Raw genomic sequence first — 11,103 nt, forward strand, 5'->3', positions numbered from 1 at the left:
CCGCCCAGCACAGAAAAAATTGTGAGGCAAGCTTATCCTTTCTTAAACTCTTCAATTTCAAAGCTGGTTTGTACCTTTCATTACTGAGTGATGGCAATCTTCCTCTTGGTTGCCTACAAGTGCTATAAAACTCTACCATGCTCAAAAAGCACCTTGTAAAACCAGTTCTGTTTTTCTTCTCATTTGTCTTTGTTAAAATCAACACTTTTCCAGAGGTTACATTCATCGAGGTATTTTCTATGTGACCGGTTCAAACTTACCTTGACCAACTGGGAGTCGCCCAGTCTTGAACCAACAAACACCACACCGTTGTCTAGGTAGGTCAAGCACTCTGCAATGGACGTCTGCAAGGGAGGGAGGGAGGGTCGCACACAGACATTACTCTTCAGTAGTGTTGTAAAGGGATGTTTTGTTAATTAGTAAATAGTAGCCTACAGCAAAGTATGTTTAAATAATTTATAACTTGTTAACAATTTATGCTAGTTAGTTTTTGCTACCATGTGGGTTTTAGCCTGCTTGAGCCTGCTAACTGAGTGTTAATTCACCTCTATCCACACGTTTAATTTTAAAACATTTCTTACAAAGGAGTTGTTTAATCTAACTGCTTAACTCAGCCCCCAAAAAAAATGTCCTCTCACTGTCAACTGCGTTCACTTTCAGCAAACTTAACAGGCCTACAAGCCCTCAGTCCAGCCTCTCTCAGCCTATTGCAGACAGTCTGAGTACTGTTGGAGGGATTGTGCGTTCCTGGGTTAACTTGGGCAGTTGTTGTTGCCATCCTGTACCGCAGGTGTGATGTTTGGATGTACCGATCCTGTGCAGCAGGTGTTATTACACGTGGTCTGCCACTGCGAGGACGATCAGCTGTCCGTCCCGTCTCTCTGGCGTCTCACAGTACGGACATTGCAATTTATTTCCCTGGCCACATCTGCAGTCCTCATGCCTCCTTGCAGCATGCCGAAGGCACATTAATTCAGATGAGCAGGGACCCTGGGCATCTTTCTTTTGGTGTTTTTCAAAGTCAGCACGAAGGCCTCTTTAGTGTCCTAAGTTTTCATTACTGACCTTAATTGCCTACTGTCTGTTACTGTCTCAATGACTGTTAAACAATTAATGGACATGCACCTGTGTATGGTTCATTGAACAAGCACAAACAAATTCTCTTTCAAATCTTTACAGGAAAATGCCACGGGCACTATCTGATGTGTGGAGACATTTCACTACAGCTAATGTAGAAGGAAAAGCTGTGTACATTTGCAAATACTGTGCCAAATCAAATGTGAAGAACGCAAAAAAATGCAGAATCATCTGGCCAAGTGCATAAAGTTCCCTCAGTGCTCACAACAAGCAACCTCTGACAAAAGTCCTTCCACTTCTATTCGAGTTAAAAATGATGAACAAGACACCTTATTGATAGCAACAACTCACGGTCCTCCTGGAATCAGAAGGTTTTTTTGACTCAATGGAGGAACGTAGTCAAGAGAAATGCTGATGAATGTCTTGCTCGAGCTGTGTACGCAACTGGTTCACCTCTGATGCTCACAGGAAATGTGTATTGGAAGAGATTTCTGAATGTTCTTTGCCCAGCATACACCCCTCCAACCAGACATGCTTTTCCTACTCATTTTCTGGATGCAGAGTTCAACAGAGTTAAAGTGAAGGTCAAGCAAATCAGAGAAGGCAGACTGTATTGCAATCATCTCTGATAGGTGGTCGAATGTTCATGGGCAAGGAATAATTAACTACATCATCTCCACCCCTCAACCAGTGACCTACAAGAGCAGACAAGGGACAGACACACCGGTCTCTACATTGCAGGTAAGCTGAAGGCCGTCATCAACGACCTTGGACCACAGAAGGTACTTGCACTGGTGACAGACAATTCTGTGAACATGAAGGCTGCTTGGTCTAAAGTGGAGGAGTCGTACCCTCACATCACGCCCATTGGCTGTGCTGCTCATGCATTGAATCTGCTCCTCAAGGACATCATGGCACTGAAAACAATGGATACACTCTACAAGAGAGCCAAGGAAATGGTTAGGTACGGGAAGGGTAACCAAGTTATAGCAGCAATCTACCTCACCAAGCAAAGCGAGAAGAATAAAAGCACCACATTGAAGCTGCCCAGCAACACCCGTTGGGGTGGTGTTGTCATCATGTTTGACAGTCTCCTGGAAGGGAAGGAGTCGCTCCAAGAAATTGCCATATCACAGTCTGCCGATATGGACAGCCCCATCAAGAGGATGCTCCTGGATGATGTATTTTGGGAGAGAGTGGTAGCAGCCGGAAACTCCTGAAACCTAGAGCAGTAGCCATTGCACGGATTGAGGGAGACAATGCCATCCTGTCTGATGTTCAGACTCTCCTTGCAGATGTAAGAGAAGGAATCTGTACTGCCCTGCCCACTTCACTGTTGCTCCAAGAAGAGGAAACTGCAGTTGTGAAATACATCAAAAAGCGTGAAGACTTCTGCCTGAAGCCCATATATGCCGCAGCATACGTTGCTGGCAAGAACATCCTGTCTGGCACAGAGATCAACAAGGCCTATGGTGTCATCACTACCACATCTTACCACCTTGGCCTGGATGAGGGCAAGGTTCTTGGCAGTCTGGCAAAGTACACTTCCAAGCAAGGGCTTTGAAATGAAGATGCAATATGGCAGTCATGCCAACATATCTCATCAACCACCTGGTGGAAGGGACTTTGTGGATCTGAGGCTCTTTCCCATTGCCTGCATCCGCCTCTAAATCCCACCAACATCAGCCGCCTTAAGAGCGCAACTGTCCTTGTTTGGGAACACACACACAACAAACACGCAACATGCTGACCAATACAAGTGTTAAAAAATTGGTGGCCATCCGGGCAAATCTGAGGCTTTTTGAGCCTGACAACGAGCCACCCTGAGGCCTCAGTCTGATGTTCAAGAGGAGGACATTGAGGCGGTCCAGGGAGAAGACATGGAAGCCTGAGAGGAAGACAACCAAAGCTTTAGTTTTTAGACTATAATTTTACATATGTTGAAAACGTTTTTGGGAGATGCGATGGATCATTCCCTTTCTTTTGTTGTTCAATAAAATCATCCCATGTGAAAAGTCAACTAATTTAATTAAAAAGTTAAATTCGTAACTAAATGGTTTTGTTAATATTGGAAGGATTTAATCATTTGCAATTATGTCTTCTTATGATAAGGTAAAAGGTGTATGTTTCTGTCTCCATACGATATGGTAAATATATCCAAAGCAAAAACATCTACACTTAAATGGTATTAATATTCATTTGTCTATATTTCCATTAATTCCCATATATATTCCCACAGAAAGTTACCACCTCTGAATATTCCCCAAAATGTGCAACCCTACTCTTCAGCCCATCTCATATGATCAACTTACAAAAAGGGCCTGGTGTACACTCACATATTTTTTTACAATACACACTGAAGGATAATTCTGCCATTGAGACTCAGTTGTGTAATGTGAATATCAAAGAGGAAAGAAGCAGAGAAAAGTGAAAGAGAGTTCAAAAGGGACATCACTGAAAGCAAGATACGAGACGACTGAGCCAGATAAAAAAAGAAGAGATCAGAGGGAGACAGAAAAAGCAAGAGACATCAGAGAGAGCAAGAGAGAAGGCTTTCTACAGAGAGAAGAACAAAAGACAGAAGTTGAGATGAAATGAGGGACCACACAAAAGAGAAAACAACCAGAAACAGAGAGAGGGAGACAGCAGGCCTACAACACATACCTCTCCGAGCAGCTCGACACGGAGGTCCTTGAGCACCACGGCCCCGTCCATCAGCTCCTCCTTCTCCAGCAGCAGCATAAACAGGCGACCCTCCATGTCCCCCAGCAGGTAGCGGGAGCCGTTGGGGTCCACGCGGTTGTGACATACGATGGTGCTTTGCTGTCGGGGGCGGGACAGAGGTGGTGTATGAGGGGAGTGTCCCTCTGTTCTATGTAAAGTGCTTTGAGCATCTGGAGAAGTGCAGCACTATATCCAATTCATCATTGCTATCAAACTGCATGATGCTGGAAAAGAGTTGAAAGCCTCTGCATTGTGTTGATTTACGTTGATCTTACCTTGATGGTGGGAGGCGCAATGGCCAAGTATTTATCCCCGTTGTGGTAGGTGATGGATTCTTGTCCAATGATTATAGCGCCTCCAAATGGTTCTGGGACTGAAATAGACAAATACATAAACCACCACGTAAATCAACCAACAAGGGAATCACATTCAAATACACTATAAGAAGAAGTAGAAAAAGCAGAAGAGGACCCTTGGGCGCTGCAGTTCCAGTTGAAATTATCTTTGAACACTAATCTAAGAGTTTTGAACATCAGAATGAAGTAAATCTCATGAGCATTGGACCAGGGCCCGACGATCATTGTCTAACCCTGCCTGGATTTTCTCTCTCCTCACCTGGGATGACCATAGAAGCCTCAGCCTCCACGTTCTCCTGTTTCCACGGCCCCTTGTTGAACTCCTTCTCCCTCAGCGACACCTCATAGGTCTTCACATGCCGTCCCTGAGGGTCCTACAGCACACAAACACAGAAACAAACCAGACTGACACACTCGCAGATATTCACGCAACATTTCTGTTAACTAAAGCACACATTCCCCCTTTCACCAGACACGCACTACTGTCTCATATACACATCCTCTCTGACTCCCCAATATTCTTTCAAACAGCATCATATTCCTAATCTTGCATTTTCCCAACTCCTCCCCAACCACCCCCTCAAAACACAACCACTCCAACATTGTACCCCTTTCATCCACCACTTCCTACCCGTCCCTCCCCCCACCCTATTTTACCTCCACCCCTCCCTACCTGATAGATGAAGCAGACTGTGGGCGCCTGACAGCCGTACAGGAAGTGGACGTCGATGACCTGCAGCTCCTCCAGGCGGATGTTGAAGGCCTTGAGTTCTCGGTTCTCCCGGTCCAACGGAATCACCTTGAATAGGCCGTCGTACAGCCGCAGGGCCGATCATGCGGCACTCAGGGTCTACAATGCCAATGATGCCTGTCTCCGAGGGACGCCCGATGCGGTCCTATGCAAAAATAAATAAGTTGGTCAAGTAAGAGGAGTTTCACAGCATCCTATTGTTTCAGTCTGCAGAGAATTCCTGTTGTAGTTTTGCAGAACATATACCTTGATCTCCATCAACAGCTCAAAGACACTAGCTACCCTCATATTTATTTTTATCCTACCTGCACGTTGCCGTGGGCGCGGGTGATGATGTCGATGCTCTCCCCGTTCTGTTTGTACTCCAGGATGCAAGCGTTGTATTTGGCCGTGAGAATGAAGAGCAGATCCTTGCTTTCACCCTGCAGTCAAAACAGACAAAAAGTTGCTCTCCATTGAAGCCAGTAAAAACACATGTCTGATGTTCAATTTCGGCATAAGTTTACAACTTGTATGGCAGTTACAGAAAGAAACCTGGGTCTTCTTAAGAGGGGCACACCGTAGTGGAACCTTTTGCAACATTAAACATAATTCTGTGTTCTTATTGGGATCACGAGCGGCACAGCGGTCTAAGACACTGCATCTCAGTGCTTGAGGCGTCACTACAGACACTATGGTTAAAATCCAGGCTGTATCACAACCGGCCGTGAATGGGAGTCCCATAGGGCGGCGCACAATTGGCCCAGCGTCGTCTGGGTTTGACCCGGTGTAGGCCGTCATTGTAAATAAGAATTTGTTCTTAACTGACTTGCCTAGTTAAATAAAGGTTAAATAAAATAAATGAATAAAAGTTCATGCAGTACGTCCTTGTTTCAAAATGTTTTCTCTCTACTGAATGTGACCCAGCTTTGAAATGACTAACATGCACACACAAACATACAGGTAGTAGTAGACTCACCTTTGGCCTGAAGAGCTCCATGACAGCAATCTTGCCGTACATGCCCACCTCTTTGACGGGCCGGAGCCCTTCCGCTGTGACCACATAGATCTCCAGGCGTGTGTTTTTGGCTATGAGCAGATTCAGGTCCTCGGCAGAAGTAAAGTGGCCTGGGGAAGAGAGGGTGGTCTAGTCAGTCGGACCAACTTTTTCTAAGAGCTAAATTAGTAGTTATTGGAGTGCCTTCCAGCTTTCTGTATGACTAGCAGATATAAAAAAATGTATTTAACTAGGCAAGTCGGCTAGTGTGTGATCGGCTATGAGGAGCCAGCTGACATGTACTCCTGAGGTGCTGACTTGCTGCACCCTTCGACAACTACTGTGATTATTATTATTTGACCATGCCGGTCATTTATGAACATTTGAACATCTTGGCCATGTTCTGTTATAATCTCCACCCGGCACAGCCAGAAGAGGACACCCCTCATAGCCTGGTTCCTCTCTAGGTTTCTTCCTAGGTTTTGGCCTTTCTAGGGAGTTTTTCCTAGCCACCGTGCTTCTACACCTGCATTGCTTGCTGTTTGGGGTTTTAGGCTGGGTTTCTGTACAGCACTTTGAGATATCAGCTGATGTACGAAGGGCTATATAAATACATCTGATTTGATTTTGATTTAAAGTCTACGCAATAATTTTTTTTTCAATCTCCTTCCTGTATATTGAAAATGCTAATTTCTTGAGTTCAAGTATTTGTTTTTCTATGTACTAGCAATACAACTGGCCTACTTTTCTAGCTAAGCAGATCAATTTTAATCAAAATATACACTAAGGTGACAACACTGCCTAGACAGTGTGATTTTAAAATTAACAATATGGGATTTGTTAGTCAGTGTCAGAATGTGATTAAGTGATTTTTAATCACACGTGATTTTAACCTAAAAAGTAATACATTGAATAGTTTGCCAGCTATCGACAACATATTTGCAATCAAAGAAATGCAGGCAGTTAAAGGCTAAGTAAATGTCCTTACATTCGTAACTACGCAGGCTGTCCATGACTATAACGTTATAAATTTGCCAATTTATTATTTAGGTGGACATATTAACTGGAACTGCATTGGCTTGCCTGCTACCTGTGTAATTTTGCAACACTGAAGCTCCAAACCTGTCTTGAGATTCTTGGCCAACTGATAAACAAGAAGGTAATAGTAATCCAAACAAATTGACATCGGACAGCTGAAGATAGCTAGCATTGGCTTCAAAACATCCTGGCTGCGCAGGAGCACACACTGGCTCGTGACATTTTGTGTTCACTTGATTGACAATCGATTGCTAGCTATATGATATCAGTCGAGCGAAACCACTTGTCCAATGCAGTGCATGGTTAATAAAACAACTTTGAATAAAGCCTTTATCAATGGACTTGATCAACTTGATGGCGAAACAATATCAAGGGGCCTGCAGGTGCCTGTAGCTTGGCTTCTCGCGCGGGAGATTAGCGTGCTAGTGGATGAGGCCGCTACGACATGTTGGTGCGCGAGCTAACAAGAATAACATAATTACCGGTGATGCAGGCATTGACTGCCGTCGGTTTCTGCGCTGTTACCACGTAATTATAAGACATGACGTTCAAAGACAGAATAAGAACACCAGCGAAATCGTATCAGTTCTTCACAAGTGTTGAAACCATGGATATAAATAATTTTAAAAAACAAGCGGAAATGTATTGCTAAAAACACGAGATATATTTACTTTCACAGCGCCCCATGTGGCTCGGAATTCGATTAGTCGTTGTTGGTGCATGTGTTTTTATAATATGGTGCATTGTCCATCTGCATTGGACAGAAGAGGAGAGTGTCATAACTTATATTATTTGGCTTACCCCTCTGTAATAGGACGTTTTTTCACATGAAATACTGTGTGTTGCGATGCTTTTGCTCATCAGTGTTTTAAATTGTCAACCTCCGCAGCAGAGCGCCAAGTGACTGATGAAGAGGACTAGAGATCTTTCAGAGCCATGGCATTGTTGCTCACGGTTGATCAAGCAAAATGCCCTTTTAAGAAACACTTGATCTACTTACTGTATCAATCAAAATCGATAATGGTCAAAATGGCAGGTGTTCTTCGGCTTGTATTACTGTGTGTGTGTGTGCGCATATGCATGCGTTAGGTTAGCATTGGACTGACACCAGAGACGGTAGAGAAAGCGAGACACCTCCCTCCTTCATTTGTTTCAGGACGGGGCCACTCTGGTCTACTTATTGCCCCTGCCCCGCGGTTGGGGTGCCACAGAAACAATATATTTCTAGTAAGGGCGTATGGGGAAAACAGGGAGGGGACAATAAGTAGACCAGAGCCATTGGCCTCACGCAGGAAAGCATGCTGACGCGAGAGAGGGAACGCCCACTTAGACAGGAACCCTGACTATTTTTTCCAATGGTAAACTGCCTGAGTAAGACATCTTGGTCTATCCACCATCCTTGCTGACACCTTCATAAACACAGGGCTTGCAGTGACATCACTGCTGTCAAAAACACTGGCCTGTGGGCTGTAGGCTAAAGACTCAATCCCTGATTAATCCCAGGTATAAGAATAGATCCCTGTCTGTGGCTCCATGAAATCAAGCATGCATATGGTGTATTGGAGTGTATATTTACTGTCGAGCACTATTTATGGGGTGGGTTAGGAGAGATGTGGTGATAAATTGACTGACACATCCAGTTTTACCTTCAGTAATATATAGACTCTACCGTAGGTCTTTAGTCCCCTATTCTGAGACATACTGTATCTGCACAGCGTACATTCTGTTCACCCAAATTGTTTTTGGAGATTTTGCATGCAACTGTCTAACGGTTTGTCTTTTTCTATGTGTAAATCCAGTGTGTTTAGGCCAATGCAATGACCTCATAGGGTCGTAACAAAAAAAGAAACCTCATTCACAATGCTTAGAGCTTGTGACGTCAATTGATGTGTCACATAAATGTGTGCTTATGCTGAGTGCATGTGATATAGGATTAACATTGGAAGTATTTACTGGAAGGAATACTGAGCACATACAGGGTGTATCAGTGTATGCACTGTCTGGGTTTTGTTTAATACATTTGTACAAAAAGCAGGGGGGAAAAGTAAGCATTTTAAACACATAAAACATTAGTTTTTCTTTCCAGTCATCTTCACACACAAAATCTGGCACACAAACTCTCAAATCATCCTACAAAACAACAAAGTTAATAATTACATTGATAGCTAAATAACACAGACAAACGCAGTCACAAGGTTACAAAGTGTGAAAAAAAGATATAACTTGTTGTGTCAATGTCACATCAAACTAGGAGTTCTCAAATTTCAGCATCACAGTCATCTTGGTATAACATTCTGTCCATTAATCAAGGCCCTTAACCAGTTTGCCTCTTACAGTACATCTGGCTTGCCCTGCAAAGTGGCTTGCTGTATCCAAGCAGAATCTCATTTTTCACCCTTCTTGTTAAAGTTTACCCACGTCTTCCCTCCGTATAAGCCCATGCCTGTGCACTGTAGCGTCTATTTCAGTTCTGCACGTAGCAGTGTCTCTGTGTCCGGGGGGAAATGGAGGGGTCAATTTAGGATCTGTCCTTTCCAGTTTAATCTCCACAAACTGCTCTTTGCTCACTGGCGGGCCCTGGCATTGGCAAAGGCGTCTCTGAGCCAAGGCGAGTCTTCATAGAGCCGAGGGTCACCCAGGTACTCTGTGGTGCGCTTGTAGAAGTAGTAGTACAACACGGACGCTGCACACAAACACACATCACCAATGAAAGACTGAAGTCATTTGGTTTTGAAACAGAAAAGACAACAACTATTGCGTTTCAGGCCTAAAAGGTTTCCTAAAATGTGTTTCAGTAAGTGTGTGACCAAAGACAGCCTCACCTATTCTTTGGAAGACAAAAAGCACTTGGAGACCATCTGTCCACACATAGCGGTTTGATTTTAGCCAGCGTAGATTCTGCAGAGATAGACACAACCCAATGCATCATTCAGTTTGAGGGATAGCATTCTTTCACAAAGACATATAATAAACCATAAATTGATAGTAAATGATAATACATATGTAATAAACAATTCTGAGGCCTACAGAAAACTTGAAATTCCATATCCACAAAGTAAAATAAATCTCACATATCAGGTTAGTGGCAAATATAATTTCCCCCTGTGGATTAATAAAGTATACTCTCATCTTATTTGTGGCTAGGAGTGAATCCACTTGTGACAAAAGCTCAGTCATAGTTGGTTCCCAGGGAGCTTCCTGAACATCACAGCTCAGGCTAAATCCCCCAATTGCCTGTAAGAAAGATCCGTTCCTCTACAGTACTTCTCTCAAACCTCAAATTCACTGAATGTTGATCACCAGTCTATGAACAGATCCCATACCTTCACACGTGCACATTTCTATAATAACTACAAATCACAACTATCCCCATGAAAATACACAAGACACACACTCACACACGCAGGCTTCACACATACAGTTGAAGTTTAAATACACCTTAGCCAAATACATTTAAGCTCAGTCTTTCACAATTCCTGACATTTAATCCTAGTAAAAACTTCCTGTTTTAGGTCAGTTAGGATCACCACTTTATTTGAAGAATGTGAAATGTCAGAATAATAGAGAGAATTATTTATTTCAGATTTAATTTCTTTCATCACATTCCCAGTGGGTCAGAAGATTACATACACTCAATTAGTATTTAGTAGCATTGCCTTTAAATGGTTTAACTTGGGTCAATAAGTTAGGTGAATTTTGGCCCATTCCTCCTGACAGAGCTGGTGTAACCGAGTCAGGTTTGTAGGCCTCCTTGCTCGCACTCTTTTTCAGTTCTGCCCACAAATGTTCCATGGGATTGAGGTCAGGGCTTTGTGATGGCCACTCCAATATGCTTGGAGTCATTGTCCATTTGGAAGACCCATTTGCGACCAAGCTTGAACTTCCTGACTGATGTCTTGAGATGTTGCTTCAATAAATCCACATATTTTTCCTACCTCATGATGCCATCTATTTTGTGAAGTCCTCCAGTCCCTCCTGCAGCAAAGCACCCCCACAACATGATGCTGCCACCCCCGTGCTTCACGGTTGGGATAGTGTTCTTCGGCTTGCAAGCCTCCCCATTTTTCCTTCAAACATAATGATGGTCATTATGGACAAACAGTTCTAGTTTTGTTTCATCAGACCAGAGGACATTTCTCCAAAAAGTACAATCTTTGTCCCCATGTGCAGTTGCAAACCTT

At 43.5% G+C, this 11,103-nt stretch overlaps 2 protein-coding genes across 2 annotated transcripts in view; both read right to left on the reverse strand.

Moving 5' to 3' along the window:
* LOC115112054 (DNA damage-binding protein 1-like) overlaps nucleotides 1-7,564 on the reverse strand; it is a 28,607-nt gene extending 21,043 nt beyond the window's left edge. The window contains 9 exon segments of the mRNA XM_029638739.2: nucleotides 261-344; nucleotides 3,742-3,900; nucleotides 4,077-4,174; nucleotides 4,417-4,531; nucleotides 4,831-4,983; nucleotides 4,985-5,053; nucleotides 5,214-5,330; nucleotides 5,867-6,015; nucleotides 7,405-7,564. Of these exon segments, the coding sequence (XP_029494599.1) occupies nucleotides 261-344; nucleotides 3,742-3,900; nucleotides 4,077-4,174; nucleotides 4,417-4,531; nucleotides 4,831-4,983; nucleotides 4,985-5,053; nucleotides 5,214-5,330; nucleotides 5,867-6,015; nucleotides 7,405-7,465 (1,005 nt within the window). The 5' untranslated portion in view covers nucleotides 7,466-7,564.
* Nucleotides 7,565-8,897: 1,333 nt separating this feature from the next.
* LOC115112055 (transmembrane protein 138) overlaps nucleotides 8,898-11,103 on the reverse strand; it is a 10,120-nt gene continuing 7,914 nt past the window's right edge. Inside the window, exons 4-5 of the mRNA XM_029638740.2 lie at nucleotides 9,745-9,820; nucleotides 8,898-9,605 (exon numbers count right to left, since the gene is read on the reverse strand). Coding sequence (XP_029494600.1) covers nucleotides 9,487-9,605; nucleotides 9,745-9,820 — 195 coding nt within the window. The 3' untranslated portion in view covers nucleotides 8,898-9,486. The remainder of the gene's footprint in view (nucleotides 9,606-9,744; nucleotides 9,821-11,103) is intronic.

The sequence above is a fragment of the Oncorhynchus nerka genome, linkage group LG27 (genome assembly GCF_034236695.1).
Source record: "Oncorhynchus nerka isolate Pitt River linkage group LG27, Oner_Uvic_2.0, whole genome shotgun sequence".
Taxonomy (NCBI): Eukaryota; Metazoa; Chordata; class Actinopteri; order Salmoniformes; family Salmonidae; genus Oncorhynchus; species Oncorhynchus nerka.